General features: G+C 48.8%; 1 protein-coding gene across 1 annotated transcript in view; it reads right to left on the reverse strand.

Moving 5' to 3' along the window:
* LOC149356446 (G2/mitotic-specific cyclin-B-like) overlaps window positions 1–23,108 on the reverse strand; it is a 283,637-nt gene extending 260,529 nt beyond the window's left edge. Inside the window, exon 1 of the mRNA XM_089584184.1 lies at window positions 22,575–23,108. Within this exon, the coding sequence (XP_089440310.1) occupies window positions 22,575–22,913 (339 nt within the window). The 5' untranslated portion in view covers window positions 22,914–23,108. The remainder of the gene's footprint in view (window positions 1–22,574) is intronic.

A 23,108-nucleotide genomic window follows, 5' to 3' on the forward strand; every position in this document is an offset into this window, starting at 1 on the left:
GAGCGATTCGTCGCAAAGAAATAGGCCTCCAAGTTCACAAAGGAGACGTTTATTCACATCGTCCTCTAGCTGATACACACACATTCAATAGTCACCCCGTCCCGGGGGCGCGCGAGGAGCAAGGCTCCGCTGCGCGCACGAAGCGACTCGAGTAATGCGTGCCGCTAGCACGCCGCTGCAGGAGAATGTCCCCGCGGCAGTGCTGTGATCTCCCTCTCGTGTCGACCGTTGGGCCGGTTGCGAGAGAGAGTGGGCAATCAACGTAAGGTACGCCTGTCGGAGGTCGCTGGACCCCGCTGGACAGGCTCGAACCGCTGCAGGTCAGAGGACCCGTGCGGGCGAGCTCGAGTATATGCACTGGTCCGAGCGGCAAAGGCCGGCAGGGACAAACAGTAACGTACGCACCTTACTCTGTCTCGGAGGGATCTCTCTCTCTGGGCCCCGCCTGGACGGCCGCGCAGTGCGCGGCCGGCCAAACGGGTCCCGGAATCCCGCCAAAAGGCGCCAATGGCAAAGGCCCTTGGGGAGCCGGGGCGGAGCTGTGGCCAAATGACATTGATTAGTCACCTAACCGCCTCTCCACCGCCTGAGGCGGGAGCAAGGGAAAGAGGAGAAACAACGCAGGAAGCTGGCACAGCCGCGCAAAGGCAACGGCGGAAAGCCAGGATTCCCACAACTATTATTCTGAATTGTTCGTAATCCAGGCCTCGGAACAGTTCCTATAAGCAGGCGGTGAATAGCATTGGCGAGATCGTGCTCCCCTCCCCGACACCCTTCCTACTAAAGGTTTATCACTGTCCTTATGGAGGACTATGGTAGCTATGCAGTCGTTATAGATATCTTCGAGTATTCTCACGTAGGACCCTTCCACACCCTGATTCAGCAATGCTTCGCAGGCATGACGGCTGAGGTTTCCACTGACTCGAATGCTTTCTCGTAATCAATGAACGCTATATATAGGAGTCGGTTATATTCTGCACATTTCTCTATTATATGATAGTGTGAATGCAGTCAATTGTCAAATACCCTTTACGAAAGCCTGCCTCATCACTGGGTTGATTGAAGTCGAAGGTTGTACTGATTCTATTTGTGATCACCTTAGTAAATACCTTGAATCTCCCCTCCATCCTACATGACCCTGACCAGCTGCTTCCTCCTTCTGCATTGCTCCCAAGGCTTCCTTTACTTCCTCTTTCATTACTCGAGGGATGCTTGCTCAATTGCTGTCCTCTACTGCCTCTCTCATTAACGTTCCAATTACTTTGGCTATTGTACAGATCTGTATTGAACTCTTCAGCTACCTTAAATGTCTAATCCATATAGCTAATGATATTTCCCTCTTAGTCTCTTAGTGCCTACATCTGGCTTTTACCTATGCCTAGTTTTCTCTTCATTGCTTTTAAGCTACCTTCGTTCTTTAAAGTATGCTCAATTTTACGCCTTGTTAAACTTCCTTTTGTCGGCTACATTGCGCTTATTTATTACCTTTGATAGCTCTGCCAGTCCCATTCTGTCAGTAAGGTTATATGCTTTCATGCTTTGGCGTTTCTTAATCAGATTGTTCATCTCCCGAAGCAGCTTGCCATCCTACCACCTACTTTTAATGCGCACTCCATCATGATAGCTATGAGATTATCGTTCGTTGCTTGAACATTACGATAGTCTTCCTCAAAACTGATAACCTTCACTTATGCTTGCATACCACCTCAGAATGGCTTCCCCACAGGCCCCAGAGGCAAACTGTCCATGAGCAAAGTTATGCAAATTAACCTTGAAGCTATGCATAAGTTTTAAACTCACTACAAATGGACACATTTACCAGATCTTTTCTGCTAATGCAAGGCTGCCATAAGCACCTAAACAACAAAGCAGCTGCAGTAGCTCCTGTGTGAGTGTGCTGCTCCACTATTTGAAGAAAAACAGATAAATGCACATGCTGATATGATTACATCTTGGCCCACAACATGAATCACAGGAGGAATACATTGACAAGAAAATAGGACAAGCTCTATATGAGACAGACAGATAGGACATTCGGTCTAGTGGCCTTTGTTACATGAAACATGCTGTGAGTTAGAGTGGATGTATGAGCTTTTTTTAAATATCTGTAAAACCAAGAGCTCTAAATGTGCAGGTATATTTCACACAATACAGATCACATAAGAGTCTGAAGAATAATTAACAGACCAATTGATATCATTGCATACAACCAATTGGTAGGTAAAGATCTTTTTTCTAATAGCAAATCGAATAAAACTGATAGGCATTTTATTAGACAAACACAATACTTACACAGACAATTACAAATTTTCCCAACGGGGGATCCTATTGCATTGCCACAGGGGTTTTGATGACCACCAATAATACCCTGAATACATGCTTTTCCAGTAAATAAAGGGTGCTACATGAGAGCCACGATCACACACTGAATGATGTGCACTACTTTCAAAAACAATTTGAATGTGCCTCACCTTGTCAGAGCCAGCGTGTGAGGTTGCAGGAGCCACCCTGGAAGACGAACAGAATCTGCTATGACCAACTCAGTGCAACTCAACAATTCAAAATGGGCTTCGGTAGAAACTGTTATCCCACCATTGGAAAGAATTCTTGCACAATATTTACAATAAAGAAGCCTCACTATGTTTCAAGTAGAAGGAAAAATGCCATGAAAATTTGAAAAGTATAACTATAGGATTAATGCATTTAAATACTCACTTTTTTCCCAATACGATTAATGATTGGAATCTATATTGCCTAATGAAATATTTGACAGTGGGAACTTTCAGGCTGCTTTAAAAATGTATTATACTCTGATATTTACTCTTGTCGATGTTGGTTGTGGATTTCAGTTGTATACAAAAATGTGTGGTCTGTACTGAAAGTGTGTTAAACCTTTTTTTATGACATTTAGGTCCTCACTTAGACAGCTGCACTTAAGGGGATACAGAGGTCTTTAAATGATTAAAAAAATCCTAAAATTTTGATTTCACAAAAATGGCATTTTCGGGATCAACACACACACTAAAGTTGCAGACTAAAAAGTTTCAATGTCTAAATTCGGCATCTAACTACGAATATATCTATATATTTTGTGCCTACAAAGGCCGTAAATTGCAATTTTAAAGCGAAATGTGGCAGGACTTCCCATCCGTTCATACGACTGCGTCCCCGATGGCCTCCATTCTGGTTTTGTTTCAAAGCTGTCCCCCTTCACCAATACCCGTAATTGCTCACTACTGTGAAGTATTTTTTAAATGCTCACATTCCGCTGTTTTTTTAGGCCTCTACAACGACCTCTGAATGGCTGGCGCACGCATCTCAGGTGCAATATTCTCAGCTTCTTGTTTTTTCTCAACTTAACTAGGCTTACTGAGAATTTCTATTGTGTTCTCTGGTGCAATCTCAATTATTCTCGTACCGCTGAATTCACACAGCACTAAACTGTGGACCGATGCTGTTTTTATTTGGCTGAGGCAAGCATTTCAAATTTTGTCCAACATAATGTCACCTAATTATAATTTACAATTAACGAGCTTGGACAAAATTTAACATTTTTAAATGATGATGTACTTCAACAAAAATACAATTAGCATAGCTCCAGATGGCAGTCCTTTGTCTACAGCCCCATTTCAATCGAAACGAGAAAATGCAGAAATTGTCTTAACGACCTCTAAGAACTCAACTAATTAGGCATCATTCATTTCCCTATGGCATGGGAACTAATTGAGATATACTGAAACAAATATTTTTGAAAACAGGAAGAAGCTATGCTTTCGTGTTGTGACACCTGGCCACGCTGTTCTCACCTTTTCTGTGCAGACAGTGGGAAGCAACAGCAGGCAATCAGCTGCTGTGTCGGCCAAACCACGTTCCCCCATACAAGTGCTGGTACCACTGGCTAGAGGAACCATGGGTGGACTGCACCTGTTTATCACAGTGACAGCTACAGCAAGGAGTTTGCGCGATTTACAGGGAAGACACTAGAAAGAGGAACAGCACAGATCATCATAGAGAAGACGCTCACAGCCTCTGCCTTCCATGTACATTAAATGTTTGTGACAGATGATGAGATCCAGTCACAAGGAGTGCTCTGCCTGCACTATGATCCTGGATCAAGAGAGAGAGAAAGATACTTTTTAATTTTTGCCTATGCAACCAGGCAGCGCTGAGATTGACTCCCGAAACTTACACACATTTGGTTGCTTGGCACCACTGGCACAGCGAGTGGTACGAAAAGCAGTGGTGGCTAGGAGAAGCACGGTACTTGAGCCTCCAGTGAGTCTGTGGCACTGGCACAGAACTCTCACCTGTGAGGAACGCCAAGCTTCCTGAGCTTATAAAGTGTGGGTGCCACTTGGTTAAGTTCCAAGAGACTCAGGCTTAAGCAAGCTAGTAGCCACTTGACAAAGATGGCTTGGCAAGCTCAAGGCACACCTGAATGATGCCTCCCAACGAACGCTTTCAGGTGTTGATCGTTATTTAGAAAAGAAAATGTTCCTCCCTAAATAATACATCCAGGCCTCAAGAAAGATACCTCTTCAGATTTCGAATGCAAAACAAGTATTTCTTTACAAGCATCTACAAAGTGCAGCTATAGTTAAAAATCTAACATCTAGACAACAGAAATTCTCAGGCAAACAGATGAGAGATGGCAGAATAAGTTTCTCCCTTGAGGATACACTTGACATTCGAAATTCAGAAAAAAAAACATTCTCTACTACAGGTGGCAAAATCTCAATGCATGAAAATGGCTGAAAAGGTGCTTCCAAGCTAACTGTTCTGTGAAACATCATTAACTGCATCTTATGGTATCATTTGCATGAAGGCCACTAAATTCACCTGAAACAAAGACATCACCGCTAGGTGCAGCACACTTCCTGAAAAAACTACAAAGTCCCTTTGTACACGATTGGTCAAGATGAGGGGACAAGCTAACCATCGCGGTATTCCTCAAAAACATGGCAAAGCAAAGTGACTAGAAATATTTTTCCACTAATAAATACAAGCTGCAATGCAGCATTTTTGTTTAATTACATGAAACATATATAAGCGACTGCAAACTGCCCCGGATGAAATGCCATCACATAAGAAAAGTAGAAGCGATGGCACTATGGCTGAAGGACTACACTTGCACTTGCTCCTGAGCAGGCTTACATAAAAGTTACGACAACTGCTACTATGGCGTTCGTCAGGCCCAGTTGCTTGTGCTGAATTCACTATGCAAGACAGATTGCTAGAGGAGCATTTGATGAGGAACACTGAAGTTTCATGGCATTTTCAGCAATGTCGTCATTTGGTGGCGCATTTTATGCTTTCCCACCTATTTACTCCGCTGAAAGCTACTACACACTTGGAGCTTCATCTGAGACAAACTAGAGTAAACTATCATTAAGTAAAAAGAACGGGCATCACATACACATCCCGTGATAATGCTGCACGTGACATGAAACGAGATTTGCGGTTCCCTACCAAACCCATCTGCATCGTGTGGGATGGCTGTAGTTGGTGCATTTCCTTCAATCAAGCACCATCATGCATTGTAAAGTATATTATCTGACCAAGCAAGAGTAGTGTCACCCTAACCATAGCCTTAGCTTTTCCTCTATGCAAGTCTGAGAGCAAATGAGGGCTTCCAATGCGTTCTTTTTGTCGTTGCAACTGGCATGCAGACACAACATCATGGACAGACGGTAAATGCCAGCTCGTTGCGACTATCGCCCAGTGAGGCCATCAGCCTCTCCCGGTGAGGAGGTGACCTACGGTCCATGCACTCACACGACAAGGTTGAGGATGCCCTTATCAAAGCAGCCATAGCCTCTATGAGCTCTGCAGGCCAGAACGATGCTCTCCGTGCCACCGGATGTCATCTGGACATAAGAAGGGCATATACAAGACATGTTTGTCTCGCAAGAGCTCTATTGTAGGCATGCAATGTTTTCAAGCTTCTGCTCCGGTAAGATTTAAACCTGGCCGAGTATATGCATTGTGTGAAAAACTTTGCAGTACAAAAGAGGACAGTACTATAGTCGGATAGAACTTACGAATGCAGGGAAAGTGTTTCCCCCTCAAAGGACAACCTTCCAACTAATGGCACCTGCCGATTCTCACGGCCCTCAAATCTCTCATTCTCATACAAATCTCTCATGATTGTCCTTGCCCAGTCTTTTTTGGCAGGGTGAAAATTACCACTTCGTTTCAGAGCATGACCTGCTAGAGCATCTCATTATTTAACTGCCAAGATACTTGTGGAAGGTTGTTTAAGCTGTTGTCATATCCATCCACTGTAGCAAAGAGTATGACGACACACATTATAGTGCTTGGCTTCAAGTTAGGGTACTAAATTCAATGACTACGAAACAAGCCTATCATTTTTGCTGCTACTGGGCTCCTTGCTTTTGCAGGTTCAAGCCCACGTGGTAAACAGCTTGCAAGTTGTTATCACTGCAGCCTTAATTTGCACCATGACTCCTATGTGTGGTAATGTGCCGCTTTCTCAGACCAATTTCTTTCGGCCGTGCCAGCAGCTTAGAGAATAAAAAAACACCAAAACTCAAAAAAGCCGAAACTACCATTAATAGATCAAAATATCGTTTCCTAACAGTGCATATTTATGAAATGTCAATGGGGGCTCACATCCATACTAAATGCAAGACACCATGGTGACGATGGAGCTTCAAAGGGCTGGTCAGTGTGACTGCATCAAAGCAGAAATTCACTAAAGTGCACAAAAATCCAGGGCCACTGCTACCATCAGTTACTCTGGAACGGTTTCAGCAGCCAATCACATCCTGGGGGTAAGGCATTCTCAATACTGCGTTTATCACACCTGCAAGATTCAGTACACCAGAGAGACAAATTAGTTCTAAAGAAATAAATGAAACTATGAAAAATAAAAGTGTTCCCATGCATGTAATCAGAGAATATTTTTGAGATGAAATACTAAAAAAATTTCCCGAATGGTTTTGAAAACTGGAACGCATTAAAATACGGCCACAGTGAGGCTGTGTGTGGTTAATCAGAGCAATAAGGCATAAAAGGATGACAATGAGTGGCATCGCATGCAGCAACAAAAAACTTTATATATAAAGCACACATGAGAGGCCATGCAGCCCAGTCTGCAACATACACTGGCAAAACGTACTGCAGTATCGAGAATTGTACAAGGGTGCCAAAGCAATGGAAGATTGATTGAGAAAGACTTCCCAAGATAAGCACATTTTAGCCTCCTGCTGCTTACTCACACAATGAAGTCGTACACATACACTGAACCAAAGATCCTCCCACACACACAAAAAAAAACTGATGTAACACAGCTGCTCAGCCTAGTCTGCATGGGTGCATCTTGAAAATGTGTTCAAAAACTGATGAATGACATGAGGAGAATCACAGGGCAGTTCATTCATTGTGCACAGTTTTCTTTCAAGATGTAAAATGATGTAGGTCTTACCAAGGGATGCTGACATCAGTCTTTGCAACAAAGTAAAAAAAAAAACAAGGATGAATTCTCAATGGGCACTTTGTAGAAACCATATTAGAAATTCCTTTGTGATATATTCATTACACGTTAACTTGTAAAAGACTTGCACAGACTCTCAACATTAGGTTTACATATTGAAACCACCTACCATAAAAGCCCTATGCTGGCATTGGTTCCATGAATGTAGGCATCCTTTGTTAACATGCCACATTTGGCAGTTAACTGATAATGCGGGACATTCCGGTGGCAAGAAATACTTCTTCCACTAGGAACAAGTCATGCGGAGAATATGCCTGTAGCCCACTCTAAAATGTTTACTGCCACTGGGAGGATATCCCACTGGATGAGTAAAGAAAAAAAAGAGTGAGAAAATCCAGATAAAAAGATGCCCAGCTAAGATGCTACAGCACACTTACAGCAATTATCAATATTGTTGGATGTGCAGAAACACGCTGTAAGAATGAAGAAAACAATAATGTATAGCACAGGACAAATAAAACTGAACAGTTAAATCTTTACAGCGATGCAAATTTGTCTTCACCAGCCCTCTCCTTAGGTTACTAACCTCACAAATTATGACATGTCCTCCAAGGTGGAAAGGAACACAACCAGGCAAGTGACTTAGCGGAGCTGTCAGTATCCTCTGTCGCGCTCAGACAGAGTAATTCCACATTTATGCACCCGTACTCAGCCCCGAGTGCAGACTCCACTCACCGATCCTCAGATGTTCGGTCCACGACCTACTGTATAATTATACAGTAGGTCGTGGTTCGGTCCTCCGTGAAAGAGACTGCAGCACCAACGAATCACACCACCTTTCGTGCACCAGCAAAAACGTCCGACGACATGGCCCGATCAGAGCAAAGTGAAGCGATTGACGACAGTAAATTCCAGATTCTATCTACTCCTCGCTGCCCTTAAACGGCTTGCAACTCATTTCAGCGTTGGAAAGAGTCCGCCGTTGCGGTCACTTCGAAGTTCTCGCTTCGGCGAGCGCGGCTTCGGCCACTTATCTGTTTTTAGAGCAGCGTCCGCTCCGGCGGACGCAGTTGTTGCTGCGACGCGCGTCTTTCCTCTCTCTCCTTCCTCTGATCTTGCAACTCTCCTCTATCTGCACGTGGCAGCGGTGGTGGCTTGGCACGAGCCAGTAGCAGGCCCGTGCAATTTCCTTTTCATTCTTCTCTCAGTCACAACAACAACAACAAGCTTACCTCCTGCAGGTGGGAAAAGCTCGGCTGTGCGACGTCAGTGCACGTTGACGATCTCAGATGGTCGAAATTATCCGCTGACTCTAGTCCGAATTATCCTGGGGGCTGGTGTCCTGTTCCTTGTCCGTTGGCGTTTCTGCCGGCGGCGGCTGGCCCTCCGTCGGTCGCGGTGAGTTGAGTTGAGTTGTCTTCGCCGGGGTTGTTTTGGGTGGTCGAATTGTTCCCCGCAGCGATCCGTCTGCTTTTCCTCTGGAGTTTCTTCTGGCGTTTGGACAATGCCAATTCCCAGCTGGCGTCGTTGTTGTAAGGGTTGGGCGGCTCCTGCGTGGCGGACGCCGCGTCAGCGTTGCTCACCGGGCTCTCGGAGTCGGTGGTGTTGAGGTCGTCCTCATCCATCTCCTGGGCGTCCGGCAAGTTTTGGGGCAATCCTTCCATGGTCTGATCGAATGTGTAGTTCGCAGAGCGGGGTCGATTTCAGGCCGCACCACCGCTGCCTTGTCAGGCCTAGCGGCCCATGTATTCCCGTAGTCGAAGATGTCCTGCCGGTAGGCTCGGCGAGACGCCGTCCGAATCGCAGAGTCCAAGGCCAAGGCGCAGGCTGCCTCCGCTCCCTAAGAACGATTTCAAAATTATCATTCGACCGAAGAAAGGACTTGCTGTCAGACAGCTTCACACCCACCAGGTAGCCCGCGCTGTAGTCGCAGCGTGCAACCAACAATGCAAAGACGAAGATTTCATCATACGGCTCCGGCCAGGATCTAACATCATTATCGTAAGCACCCCACATGAATCAGCTGCCCAACTCGTGAGACGCATTACCAGCCTCACCTTTGCGGGACGCGCATTTGAGATGAACACCTACGTGGCCGCGCCGGACGATGTCCAACGTGGCGTGATACATGGAATTGATCCCGGGACGACACCGGAAGAACTCAAGGCCCATTTACGAGTGCGCACCCAAGGAGTCACCATACTCAGCGCCCGGATGTTAGGAAAAACCAAGACGGCCGTCATCACCTTTGACGGTCCCATTGTCCCAAAATATGTTATCTACTACGGGGGCGAGACGGCATGCTACCCGTACCGCCCCACGAGACAAGTGTGTTATGTGTGTTTCCAGCAAGGCCACCGCTCCGACGTGTGCCCCACTCCTAATGTGCGCGCGTGTAGCCAGTGCGGAACGCAAAACCCGCCGACTGGACATTCCTGCACTCCAAAGTGCGTGATTTGTGGTGAGGCCCACCCTACCGGGTCGAAGGACTGCCGCGAACGACTCAAGAAAGTCAGAAGGCAGCAAACCAAGACCGCCCTCAGCAACGCTACAGGTGAAAACGCCAGCAACAGCGGCGGACGCGACAGCAGACGCCGCAGCCGCGGTGACCGCAGCAGACGGCCGCGGTGGTTCAGCTCGGAGGGAGAGACATCACGGAGCCGCTCGGGATCCCGCTCATCACGGCATCGCTCGCGGTCCCATTCGTTTCCCCCCCTGCCACCCCCTGCGGGGACGAATGCCGGGAACCAGCACCGCAAGAACGAAGACACCGGGTCCGCCCAGAAAAGCAGCAACAAGGTGAGCTGGAGAGCCGATGCTCCCGGGTTTGCTCCACATTCGGGTGGGACTGGAAACAAACTCAACACCAATACAAACAACGCAAACAACCGTGACCTTGAACATGGAGACGCAGAGAAAGCAGCACTTAAGCGCGAACTAGAACTTGCTCGCGTTAAACAGAATGAGTTGGAACGCCAAATTGCGGAACTCACAAAGATAGTTCAAGACCTAAAATCCAACTGCCACCCGCTGTCGAACGCTACACAAACGAACTCCTCGCTGCAGATGAGCGATGAGGAACGCTCAAACTTCAAAGCGGAAATACAACAGATGATGCAACAAATGATGCAACAAATGATGCAACAGACGATGCATCAGGTACAAGGACAACTAGCAGAGCTACGGAGTGCCTTCCGCAAACAAAAACACACAGAGAACATTAAGGAAAAGGCCTACAACCGCCCTGCGTTAGCAGCTCTCGCCAATCCATCTACATCCCAGGGAACGGGCAATTGCACAAGCTCAAGAACCTAAATCATGGCTAACACGAACCACAGCAAACAAGACATCTTAGACATATGGCAATGGAACTGCAGAGGCTATCGCAAGAAACAAGGCCTCATCAAACAATTCATTCAGACGCAGCTAACACCACCTGACGTTATCGCACTTCAAGAAACGGGCGCGACACCCACTCTCACGGGATACACATGCTACGACAGCCACATGACGGGAAAGACAGCCATCTTAGTGAGCAAGGCAGTCATAGCCATCAATCACGACAGCATACCCGACACTGACATTGAGCATGTGATTGTAGAGATCGTACCGAAAAAGAAAAGGAAAGGGAGAAGTGTATTCATCGTCAACGTGTACAGCCCCCCGAAGCAAAGAAAAGCAAAATTTTTTGAACTTTTTCACGGTGTCCACAGACTAGCGAAAAACAACACGCTAATCATCTTGGGGGATTTCAACGCCATGGACAAGAGCTGGGGGTACCAAAAGGCCACCATTAAAGGCAAAACGCTAGCCGAGGTTGCAGATAACTTCAACTGCAACCTACTCACGGACCCAGCAACCCCTACCAGAATTGGAAATAGCGTCAGCATCGACACCTGCCCCGACCTCACATTCGTAAGAGGACTCGGACAAACACAATGGGAGAACCTATTGGAAAATTTAGGCAGCGACCACTACATACTCAAGACGCAAGTAACCTCAGACAGGCTGAGACGCCAGTTGGGCGCGGCAAAAATAACGGACTGGAATGCGTTCCGCGAAGCATGCGACAGCAACCTTACCGAGAATGGCATACAGTCGTTAGAGGAATGGGGAAGCATGCTAAGGGATACGCAAGACAAGTACACCAAAACCATAAACCGAACAGCGGAAACACCCGAGGTGGACGGTCGGCTGCTCAAGCTCTGGGATGCTAGGCGCAGTCTCACCAGGAGATGGAAAAACAAAAACATAACAGGAAACTCAAGCTCAAAATCGCCGAAATTACAGCGAAAGCAGAGGAATACGCCACACAGCTGGCAAAACAAAATTGGCAACAATTCAGCGACTCTCTTAGTGGGACGCTAAGCACGACACGGACTTGGCGTATCCTTAGAGCGCTCCTCGATCCGACTAAGACAAAAGCTGAAAACAATAAATCCATTTACCGGTTCATTCACCAGTTCGAGGGCACTGACTCGGAACTCCTCGACAGATTGCGCGCCAAATGCTTTGGCAGCACGAACCCGCCGACCTATACAGGGGAGTACCGGGGAGACGATAACGCTAATTTGGACAGACCCATCACACGAGAAGAGGTCTACGCGGCCATGCGAAACACCACCAGAAATACGGCCGCGGGAGCGGATAAAATAAACAACGCACTCATCCGCAACCTCAGCGATGCGCTGGTCGCTGAACTGACAGACTTCCTCAACAAACATTGGGAAGCTGAAACTGTCCCCGAGGAGTGGAACCATGCTGAAGTAGTGATGATACCCAAGCCAGGCAAGAAACTGCAGATAGAAAACCTCAGGCCGATCTCGCTTACGTCATGCCTGGGAAAACTATACGAGCGAGTGGTAACGCAGAGACTTCAAAACTACATGGAAGACAACGAACTGATCCCTCACAGCATGTTCGGCTTTAGAGCAAAATTATCGGCTCAAGACGTACTCCTCCAATTATATGAAGGTGTACTTCGGAACGTTCCTCGGGACGGAGAAAACGTGATAATGGCCCTAGACATCAAAGGGGCTTTTGACAATGTGAGCCACGAAGCAATCCTTACGGGCCTGGACAACCTGAACTGCGGGCGCAGGATTCACAGCTTCGTCAAAGCATTTCTATCCAACAGAACTGCAACCATCGGTATAGGAGAACTTCGGTCCGAGAAGTTTCGAACGCCTAACAAGGGAACACCTCAAGGGTCGGTCATTTCACCCACGCTATTCAACGTGGCCATGATCGGACTGGCGAAGCAACTAAAAGAAATTGACGACCTCCACCATGCCATTTATGCCGACGACATCACAATATGGACTAACACTGGCTCACTCGGCGAGAAAGAGGATAGGCTACAAGAAGCGGCCACCTGCGTTGAAAACTATGTCAAAGCAAGAGGGCTAGCATGCTCGACCGAAAAATCTGAGCTCTTACGGGTTTTGAGAGGAAAACGGAACCGAACAGTCCCTACCAGTAAAGAACATCGACTACAAGTTTACCTCGAAGGAGAACCAATACCAGAGAAGACACTCATACGGGTACTAGGGATGTGGATACAGTCAAATCAACGCTGTACACACACCCTTGCGCTATTAAAGGCATCTACACTCCAAGTGGCCCGCATGATTACGCGCATCTCACACAGACGTCATGGCATGCGAGAAGAAGACACACTCAAGCTGGTCAGGAGCCTAGTGGTCAGCCGGGCGACATACAGTCTCCCGTACTACAATCATATCAAAAGTGAAATACAACAAGCGGACGCGATTTTACGCAAAGCGTATAAAACCGCGCTTCGACTACCCCATAACACCTCAACTGAAAAGCTCTTAGCCTTGGGACTGCACAACACGTTTGAGGAATTACGGGAAGCGCAGCATGTTGCCCAAATGCGCAGACTACAGCAGACCCCCACAGGCAGAGTTCTTTTAAAGAAACTTGGCTACACCGAACAAATTCGAGAAATATTGAGAACTAAAACGATCCCCGATGAGTACCGCAGCACGCTCAGGGTGGCACCAATACCAAGAAACATGGACCCGAACCTCCACAAAGACCGAAGAGAGGCAAGGGCCGACCGCTTACAGAAAACACACGCATCCCAGGATACAACAGTGTATGTCGACGCTGCCACATATGCCATGACTAGGGGACAAGGCACCAACAACGCAGTGGCAACTGTAGTCAACGCGGAATTACACGAGTTTACCAGCGCCTCCCTGCAAGACTGCACGATAGCTGAGGCTGAAGAAGCGGCCGTCGCTCTAGCGGCAGCGGAGGGCTATCGGACTGGACGGTCACTGACAATTCTTACTGATTCACAAGCAGCCTGCCGCAACTATCTTTGCGGCAGAGTCAGTCACAGAGCGCTCCGCATATATTCCGCTCTGTAGACTGCAAGACGCAACAAACACATGCAAAACCACACAAGCCGATCAAACATTAGATCATCTGGGTACCGGGGCACACGGGGGTGGCAGGAAACCAAGAGTCAGACAGGATAGCTCGAGGATATACTAACTACCGAGAATCCAACGTCAACGACCTTGAGGAATCCCTGCCAGTACCTCAGGAATACTCGGCCATACTCAACAACTACAAAGGCAGCAGGGTGCGGTACCCACCACCGCACAAATCTTTAAACAAAGAAGAGGCTGTCACATGGAGACAACTTCAAACGGGGTCATATCCAAATCTAAACACACTAAGTAAAATTCACCCCACACTTTACGCACACAATTGTCCGTGGTGCCATAAAAAACCTACACTGTATCACATCACATGGGCATGTCAAAAAGTCGACATCGTCCCAGTTATACAAAACCTAAGTGTGGAGCAATGGGAGGGTCTGCTCTCCAGCGACTGCCGCGATGACCAGATCGGTTTGATACGGCGAGCTCAGCTGACGGCTGCATCCAGCGGAGCCCTGGAATAGGGGCAACCGACCGTTACGGATGGACTCATCTGACCACATAAAAAAACCTTGTGCTAGAGCCAAATAAAGTTATCCTATCCTATCTCGCGCGGACATATGCGAAAGGTGAGCACCCCAGCCCTCTCCCCCCCCCTCCCCCTGTAGTGGCCAGTGCAGCTGAGACAATAAACGGGGGCACCACACCTACTAGTACCTTCGCCTTCCTCCGTCTTTTCCCATGCTCCAGCTCAGGTGCTCCTAAAGACGATGGCAGATGCCGGGGCAGATGCCTCTCTTTTTGCGTTATTATTCTTTTAGCCTTATCCCGGCAGCGGCAGCAGCGTGATACGGACGCGTTCCAGTTCTCACGCTCCATCTATATTTTTTGCAGGTTTCAGCGAGCGTCCCCAGCCTGAGCCATCAACATTGTGCCGTACAGCAAGCCATCCGTGATAGTGAGCCACGCCCCCTGTTCGAAGCAGTCTGGCAGCGGCAGCAGCGTGATACGGACACGTTCCAGTTCTCACGCTCCATCTATATTTTTCGCAGGTTCGTCCGCAGCCTGTTGTCTTTATCCCGGAACAACCTTGCACTACCGCCACTCCAGGTCCACCGTCCGGCCGTTTTTCAAGCATCTACCTTTTCTTGGATGCCCAGGTTTCAGCGAGCGTGCCCAGCCTGAGCCATCAACATTGTGCCGTACAGCAAGCCATCCGGGATAGCTTGCCACGCCCCCTGTTCGAAGCAGTCTGGCAGCGGCAGCAGCGTGATACGGACACGTTCCAGTTCTCGCGCTCCATCTATATTTTTCGCAGGTGTGTAATTTTCATTGCTTCATTGTTTCCTTACGCTCTTTTCTGTGTCACTGCTGCTGCTGCTGCCGGACTTCTTATTCGCTTTCATGCGTGCATGACTTGTAATGCCTACCGACGAGTGCGAGATTTGCCTTGCTTGCAATGAAACAATAGAAGACACAGAGGACTTGATCAAGTGCAAGGAATGTAACTACCCGTACCATGCAACAGTTTGTTCTGGAATCTCCGAGTCGTCAGGGAAAAAAAAGACTGTCAGTGCTCGGAAAGTGTTTGTTTGCCCAACATGTAAACTAGGGTCATCGCGCACCGGTTCAGTGAGTGGTATGGCCACTGCTCCGCGTACGGGTTCAGCCTCTGATCAGTCGTTTGATGTCGCTTTGGCCTTCGCAGAATTGAGCCGAAAGCTCGACTGTTTATTGCCACTGAGAGACCAGGTCCATAACATCGAACAAAGTGTTCAGTTAATGTCAGACCATTTTGATGAGATCCTGAAGCACGTAAACAACCAAGACAAAGAAATCGCGCAGCTGAGGGAAAGGTTGGAGAAAGTTGAACGTGCACGGCCTGACGAGGAACTGTCCCAGATAAACGCAGACCTGAATGACCTGGAAAATACGAACAGGAAAAGGAACCTGGAAATACATGGTGTTCCTTTCACGGAACAGGAAAACCTTGTCAGTAAGGTCAATGACATAGCCAAATTAATAGAGGTATCTGAAGTCAGTGCTCGTGACCTGGAGGCTTGCCACAGGCTTCCTGCAAAACGGAACAAAATACCGGCCATTCTAGTTAGATTTGAGAGACAAGAAGTTAGGGATGAATGGTTGCGGCTGAAAGGTTCTCTAAAGGATTGCACTGACGACATTTACTTCTGTGAAAATTTAACCCGTAGAGCCAGATACCTCCTACAGGCAACAAAGGAATGGGCTAAAGTCAACAATCACAAATTCGTTTGGCATGCCCATGGCAAAATCCTTGTGCGCAAAAAGGAAGGCGACCCGGCCTGTGTCGTTAGTTCTATACATGACTTGGCAAAGCTTGCTTCTTAGGCTGCTGTACTCCGTGAATTTTTGTGAGGCCTTCTTTTGTTTATGGCCTCTAACAGCTGCCCATTGCCATGTGAAATATGCAATACTCATCCACAAGAGTGGTTTCACCAATCTGTTTTAAAATGCTTTCATTTGAATGCACGATCAATAAAAAAATAAATATGAGGAATTTAATATTCTAGTTGACAGCTTTGGTTTCAGCCTGGATGTAATCATGCTTTCAGAAACGTGGCTCAGTGAAAACGGTGATTTTCGGTTACCTTCTTTTTCAACATTTGCTATGAATCGGCGCGCCTCACGCGGTGGTTGTGTCTGTATTCTTGCCAGTGATAAATTAGACTCCGACATTCTTGATGTACTTTGCTGTAGTTCTGCTGATGTTGAAGTTGTGTCAGTCCTAACCAATAACACAGTTTTGTCCGTGTTCTAGAGACCACCGAAAGGTGATGTGCCCTGTTTTCTAGAATACTTTGAATTTTTCCTTAAATACATCACTGAACATAAATATCATGCGATCATTAGTGGTGACTTCAATATAGATATGATGACCACTACACCTAACAGTGAGAACTTTGACATACTTTTGAAGTGCTTTGGTTTCACTATTACTACTTCGAAACCCACTCGTGTGACTCCAACGTCAGAAACTCTAATAGACTTATTCACAACGAACATTGTAACCTCATCTATATGTTCAGGTGTCACGTGCTGTGATCTTAGCGATCACATGGGCATATACTTCTTGTGCAGGAAAATAATTCGCAAGCGAACATCCCGTCTTCCGCATTCAACTCAACACATCACACCAACAGCTCTTGAAAGTTTTTGTGCAGATATTTCATTGATTGACTGGAGTGACGTACATGCCATAGCTACTGCAAACGAAGCATATAATTTATTCTTAGAAAAGTTCTGTGGTGCGTATAAAAGGCATATTATTTATAAAGCTAGATAGACTTCTAATAAGATAAGGAAAGCCTGGATATCACGAGAAATGTATCGCCGTATAAAAGAGAAAAACAAGTTGTACCAATCGTTTATTAAATCAAAAAGTCCTGCTTGTTTGGCAGAATTCAAAAAGTTTAGAAATAAACTGAACACTGACATTCGCAAAGCAAGAAACACTTATTATGAAAAGTACTTTGATTCACGCAACTGTACAGATGGTCTATGGAGAAAAGTTCGTTCGCTGGATGGCTTTTCTTCTGACAATAAACCGGTAAACAGTATTACATATTGCCATGTATCATTGCAGTGTGTGTTCGTTCACGCTCAAGGCAGCAGGAAAGGGTCGTTATCACTTTTGTTCGTGGCGCGAGAAGCGACCAGACTAATCTCGATTGTTCGCAGCCATGAAAGGCTGCATCTAGGTTTTTCCAGATTACCGTAGATGATCTTGACCTGTTATCTGGAAGTTTCCTTGCCGGCTTTAAATTGAGCGATGCCGCGAGCGGCGGACATTCGTAGTTCGACGACCGACGAGCACGTTTGTTGCTTACGCCGCCGCCGAGTGATTCAGTTCTTTTGTGGGCGCAAGTCAGCCCAAATAAAGAGCTTCGTTTCCAAGACTGGTTGGTGTCTTCCTGACCGCTGGACTGCCGTCTCTGCAACGTGACATCTGGTGGAGGTGCTGGGTAGCCTCCCATGTTCCGGACACCCCCTACAAGTCGAGACGCCAGCCCTTTGAGTCATCTACCGCAGGACCTGAGTCCAGTCCACCGCGCAAGCCGACGCCTGCAAGGGGACGCACCAGAGTTCGGGATTCTGCCGGACCCCACCCGGAAGCGGAAGCCAACAGCAACGTCCACCATGAGCTTGCCCCAGACGATGACTCCAATCATTCTTCAGCAGCCCCGGGTGCCACCAACCTTCAACGCTTCGCCTGGCGCCGACCCCGAAGAATGGCTGGAACAGTTCGACCGTGTTGGCTGTCTTCAACAACTGGGACGATGCCACGCCACTTAGGTACGTGTTCTTCGCCTTGGAGGGACCAGCAAAAGTCTGGTTTGAGAATGAGGAAGCTAACCTCACGAACTGGGAAACCTTCAAGGAGCAGCTTCTAAAGACCTTCACGAACGTCGTGCGAAAGGAGAGAGCCCAGCAGCTGCTACAGTCTCGCATACAACACCCAAACGAGACCGTTGCTGTGTACACTGAGGAAATGAAGCGTCTCTTCCGGCGTACCGACGCAAGCATGAAAGAAGAATAAAAAGTAAAGCTGCTCATGCGAGGAGTTAAAGAGCAGCTCTTTGCCGGCCTCGTCCGCAACCCACCGAAAACTGTCGCGGAATTTGTAGAAGAGGTATCCACGATGGAAAAAACTCTTGATGCCCGAGCCCGCCAGTATGACCGCCAGCAGCGCGTTTTCTCAGCAAGCTGCCTGGACACCGCTAACAGCAATGACCTGCGGGAGGTTATACGTCAAGTTGTGCGAGAGGAGCTCCGACGATTGCTGCCAACGGGAACGCAGCCGCAACCTTCACCGCTCACTGACGTCATCCGGGACGAGGTTCAACAGGCCTTGGGTGTGACGCCGACACCCACGCAGCCTATGCAGCCCCCAGCCATGACTTACGCCGCAGCTGTGCGCCGTCCTGCACCTCGACGACGGGACCCAAGCCCCTATCGCCCTCAGCCAGCTGCGTTGGACCGCCGCCCTCTCGCCCCAACCCGCCCGTCCTACGAGCGTCGCACACAGCCGAGGAAATGCGACGAGTGGAGAACTCCCGACCAGTGCCGCCCACTATGCTTCCACTGCGGCGAAGCCGGTCACGTCCTCCGGCACTGCCCATACAGAAGACTGGGCATCCGAGGGTTCTCTTACGACGCCCCACGACCCCGACCCGGCCAGCGACCAGCCGAACTCGAAGAGCTTTTGCGTCGGGAAGAATGCTCATCGCCGAGCCGCCTATCACGTTCCCCGTCGCCATCGTCCCGTGCTTCGTATCTCCTAGCCGAGGTTACGCCGTGCGTGGACGCTCCCCCAGCCCCCGAAGGTTAAACTGAATAAAGCAGCCTCTGGAGATGAGGCTGCTTCTAAGCGCAATGATAAAGATCCTCCATCGACGAGTACTCAAGACCATGCCGCAACTACGACGACAACACCGACGACGACCGGCCAGACTTGAAGCTTTTACCGTTGCCCAGTGAAGTAACGTCGCAGTACGCCCACCGCAGCCTCACGACTCGACGAAGCCGAGATCGTACACCGAAGACAACGTGCAATGCGAAAACGCGAACAAGTGACCTTGAAGTTATGATCGACGATCACGCGGTTACTGCCTTGGTGGACACCGGAGCTGACTACTCCGTCATGAGTGGGCCACTCGCTGTCCGACTCAGGAAGGTCACAACAACTTGGGATGGCCCGCTGATCCGCACCGCAGGTGGTAACCTGATTACGCCGTCAGGACGCTGCACCGCGAGAGTTACTGTAAATGGGAGAACCTACGCGACAACCTTCCTGATCCTACAGCAATGCTCGCGAGACGTGATTTTAGGAATAGACTTCCTGAATGAACATCGGGCGATCATCGACCTTCGATCCAAGTCGAACAAGCTTTCCACGGACAAAGCCATATCTGCAGCGACGACAGCGACTCATCGCGTTGCCTTAAACGTCCTTGACGAAGTACTGAGCGTGCCGCCCCGATCAAGTGTCTTCGCCTGCATAGGTACTGGAGACGTCGAAACTGCCGAAGGCGTCATCGAGGGGAACACCCAGCTACTCCTGGATCGAGGACTGGCCGTCGCAAGGGGAGTCGCCCAAATCCGAAATGGCCAACCCAGGTGCTGCTAACCAACTTCACCGAAGAATACCGGCATCTAAACAAAGGTACGACGATCGCTTTCCTCGAAGAGCTGGCAGACATCAGAGACATATTTGCCCTACCCGACCAACCTGTAGAACCATCTAACCAAGGCCATCAACCAACGTTTGATATCAACCCGGCATTACCACGGAGCAGACAAGAACAAATACGCAGTCTTCTTCAAAAGTACAGCGATTGCTTCTCATCAGCATCGAATGTGCGAAGAGCCCGGCTTGCCAAGCACCGCATTGTCACAGACGAACACGCCCGACCACTGCGACAGAGCCCCTACCGCGTATCGCCGCTAGAACGCCAAGCTATTCGCAAGCAAGTTGAGGAAATGCTACGTGACGACGTCATCCAGCCATCAAGGAGCCCCTGGGCAGCACCAGTTGTCCTAGGGAAAAAGAAAGACGGCACCCTTCGCTTCTGCGTCGATTACCGCCGCCTGAACAGCATTACGAAGAAGGATATCTACCCCCTCCCCCACATCGACGACACACTGGATCGGCTATGCAACGCTAAATACTTCTCATCGATGGACCTGAAGAGCGGCTACTGGCAAATTGAAGTCGACGAAAGAGATCGCGAGAAGACTGCGTTCATCACGCCAGACGGACTCTTCGAGTCCAAGGTTATGCCATTCGGCCTCTGCTCTGCACCAGCGACGTTCCAACGAGTAATGGATACGGTGCTCGCAGGCTTGAAGTGGCAGATTTGCCTCGTCTACTTAGATGATGTTGTTGTCTTCTCCTCAAACTTTGAAGACCACCTCAGAAGGCTTCGGATAGTGCTGGAAACGATCAAGTCTTCAGGCCTGACACTGAAACCAGAGAAGTGCCACTTCGCCTACGAGGAGCTGCTGTTCCTTGGTCACGTCGTAAGCAAGGATGGAGTTCGCCCAGACCCCCAGAAGACGGCTGCGATCGCAGAGTCTCCACAGCCTAATGACAAGAAAGCTATACGCAGATTCCTTGGATTGTGCGCTTATTACCGGCGATTCGTCAAGAACTTTTCGCGCATCGCTGAACCTTTGACCAAACTTACCAAGGCTGACGTGCCTTTTAAATGGGAAAGACCGCAAGAGGAAGCTTTCAACGAGCTGAAGCGCCGCTTGCAGTCCCCTCCTGTGCTCGGGCACTTTGATGAAAACGCCGAAACCGAAGTTCATACCGATGCAAGCAGTGTGGGCTTAGGAGCGGTCCTCGTTCAGAAAAATGGCAGAGAGGAGAAAGTTATCGCGTACGCTAGCCGTTCACTGTCGAGAGCAGAAGCCAACTATTCGACGACAGAGAAAGAATGTCTCGCCATTATTTGGGCCACGTCGAAATTTCGCCCCTACCTATACGGATGACCATTCAAGGTTGTGAGCGATCACCATGCTCTCTGCTGGCTGGCCAATTTGAAAGATCCCTCCGGCCGCCTTGCTCGTTGGAGCCTGCGTCTTCAAGAATTCGACATAACTGTAGTCTATAAATCTGGCCGCAAGCGTTACGATGCAGACTGCTTGTCACGAGCCCCTGTCGACGCAGCACCCGAAGAGGAAGACGACGACGCTTTCTTAGGACCGGTAAGCGCCAGCAGTTTCGCGGAGCAGCAGCACTCGGATCCTGACTTGCAAAGCCTAGTTGATTATCTGAAAGGCAAGACCGCATCGCCTCCCCGAGGGTTCAAGCGGCAACTGTCGTCCTTCGTCCTTCACAATAATGTCCTCCTGAAGAAGAACTTCGCGCCCAACAGGACAGTACATCTTCTTGTCGTGCCCAAGAATCTTAGGCAAGAAATTATGCAGGCATGTCATGATGAACCGACTGCAGGGCATCTCGGGATTGCTCGCACGTTGCACCGCATCCAGGAGAAGTACTATTGGCCGCGGCTAGCTACCGACGTTTCCCATTACGTGAAAACGTGCCGTGAGTGTCAGCGACGCAAAACGCCTCCGACTAGACCAGCCGGACTCCTGAACCCCATACCACCTGCAACTAAGTCCTTTCAGCAAATAGGAATGGACCTCCTCGGCCCCTTTCCGACTTCATCATCAGGTAACAAGTGGATCATCGTGGCCACCGACTACATGACCCGATACGCCGAAGCAAAAGCGTTGCCTAATGGTACCGCAACAGAAGTCGCAAAATTTTTTGTCGAGCAAATTCTCCTGCGACACGGCGCCCCCAAAGTGCTCATCACAGACAGAGGGACGGCATTTACAGCGGAGCTGACGCAAGCCATTTTAAACTACAGCCAGACAAGCCATCGGAGGACAACTGCCTATCATCCACAAACCAACGGACTCACAGAGCGTCTGAACAAGGCCATCGCAGACATGCTCTCCATGTACATCGACGCTGAACACAAGACGTGGGACTCCATTCTGCCCTACGTGATCTTCGCGTACAATACTGCCGTCCAGGAGACAACCAGGTTTACCCATTCCAGCTGGTATACGGCAGGAAGCCCACGACAACACTCGACGCAATGCTCCCGCACGTTTCTGACGAAGACAACCTCGACGTCGCCGCCTACCTTCATCGCGCCGAGGAAGCCCGAAGACTTGCGCGGCTTCGCATTCAACACCAGCAGCACACCGACGCCCGACGCTACAATCTGCGCCGACGAGACACGCATTACAAGCCAGGTGATCGGGTTTAGATATGGACGCCAGTTCGCCGCCGTGGATTGAGTGAAAAGTTGCTGCGACGCTACTTTGGCCCGTACAAGGTTCTCCGTCGCATCGGTGACCTCGACTACGAAGTCATCCCCGACGGCACGACAGCATCTCAGCGACGCCGCACACGCCCGGAAGTCGTACATGTCGTACGCCTGAAGCCATATTATGAACGCTAAAGGACTGGAAGTTTTCATTGTCCGTGTTTATTTTCATTTTAAAGCATCGAGACGATGCTTCTTTGGAAGCGGGGTAATGCCACGTATCATTGCAGTGTGTGTTCGTTCACGCTCAAGGCAGCAGGAAAGGGTCGTTATCACTTTTGTTCGTGGCGCGAGAAGCGACCAGACTAATCTCGATTGATCGCAGCCATGAAAGGCTGCATCTAGGTT

This window comes from Amblyomma mixtum, chromosome 3, assembly GCF_055824585.1.
Source record: "Amblyomma mixtum isolate Tamu chromosome 3, ASM5582458v1, whole genome shotgun sequence".
NCBI lineage: Eukaryota > Metazoa > Arthropoda > Arachnida > Ixodida > Ixodidae > Amblyomma > Amblyomma mixtum.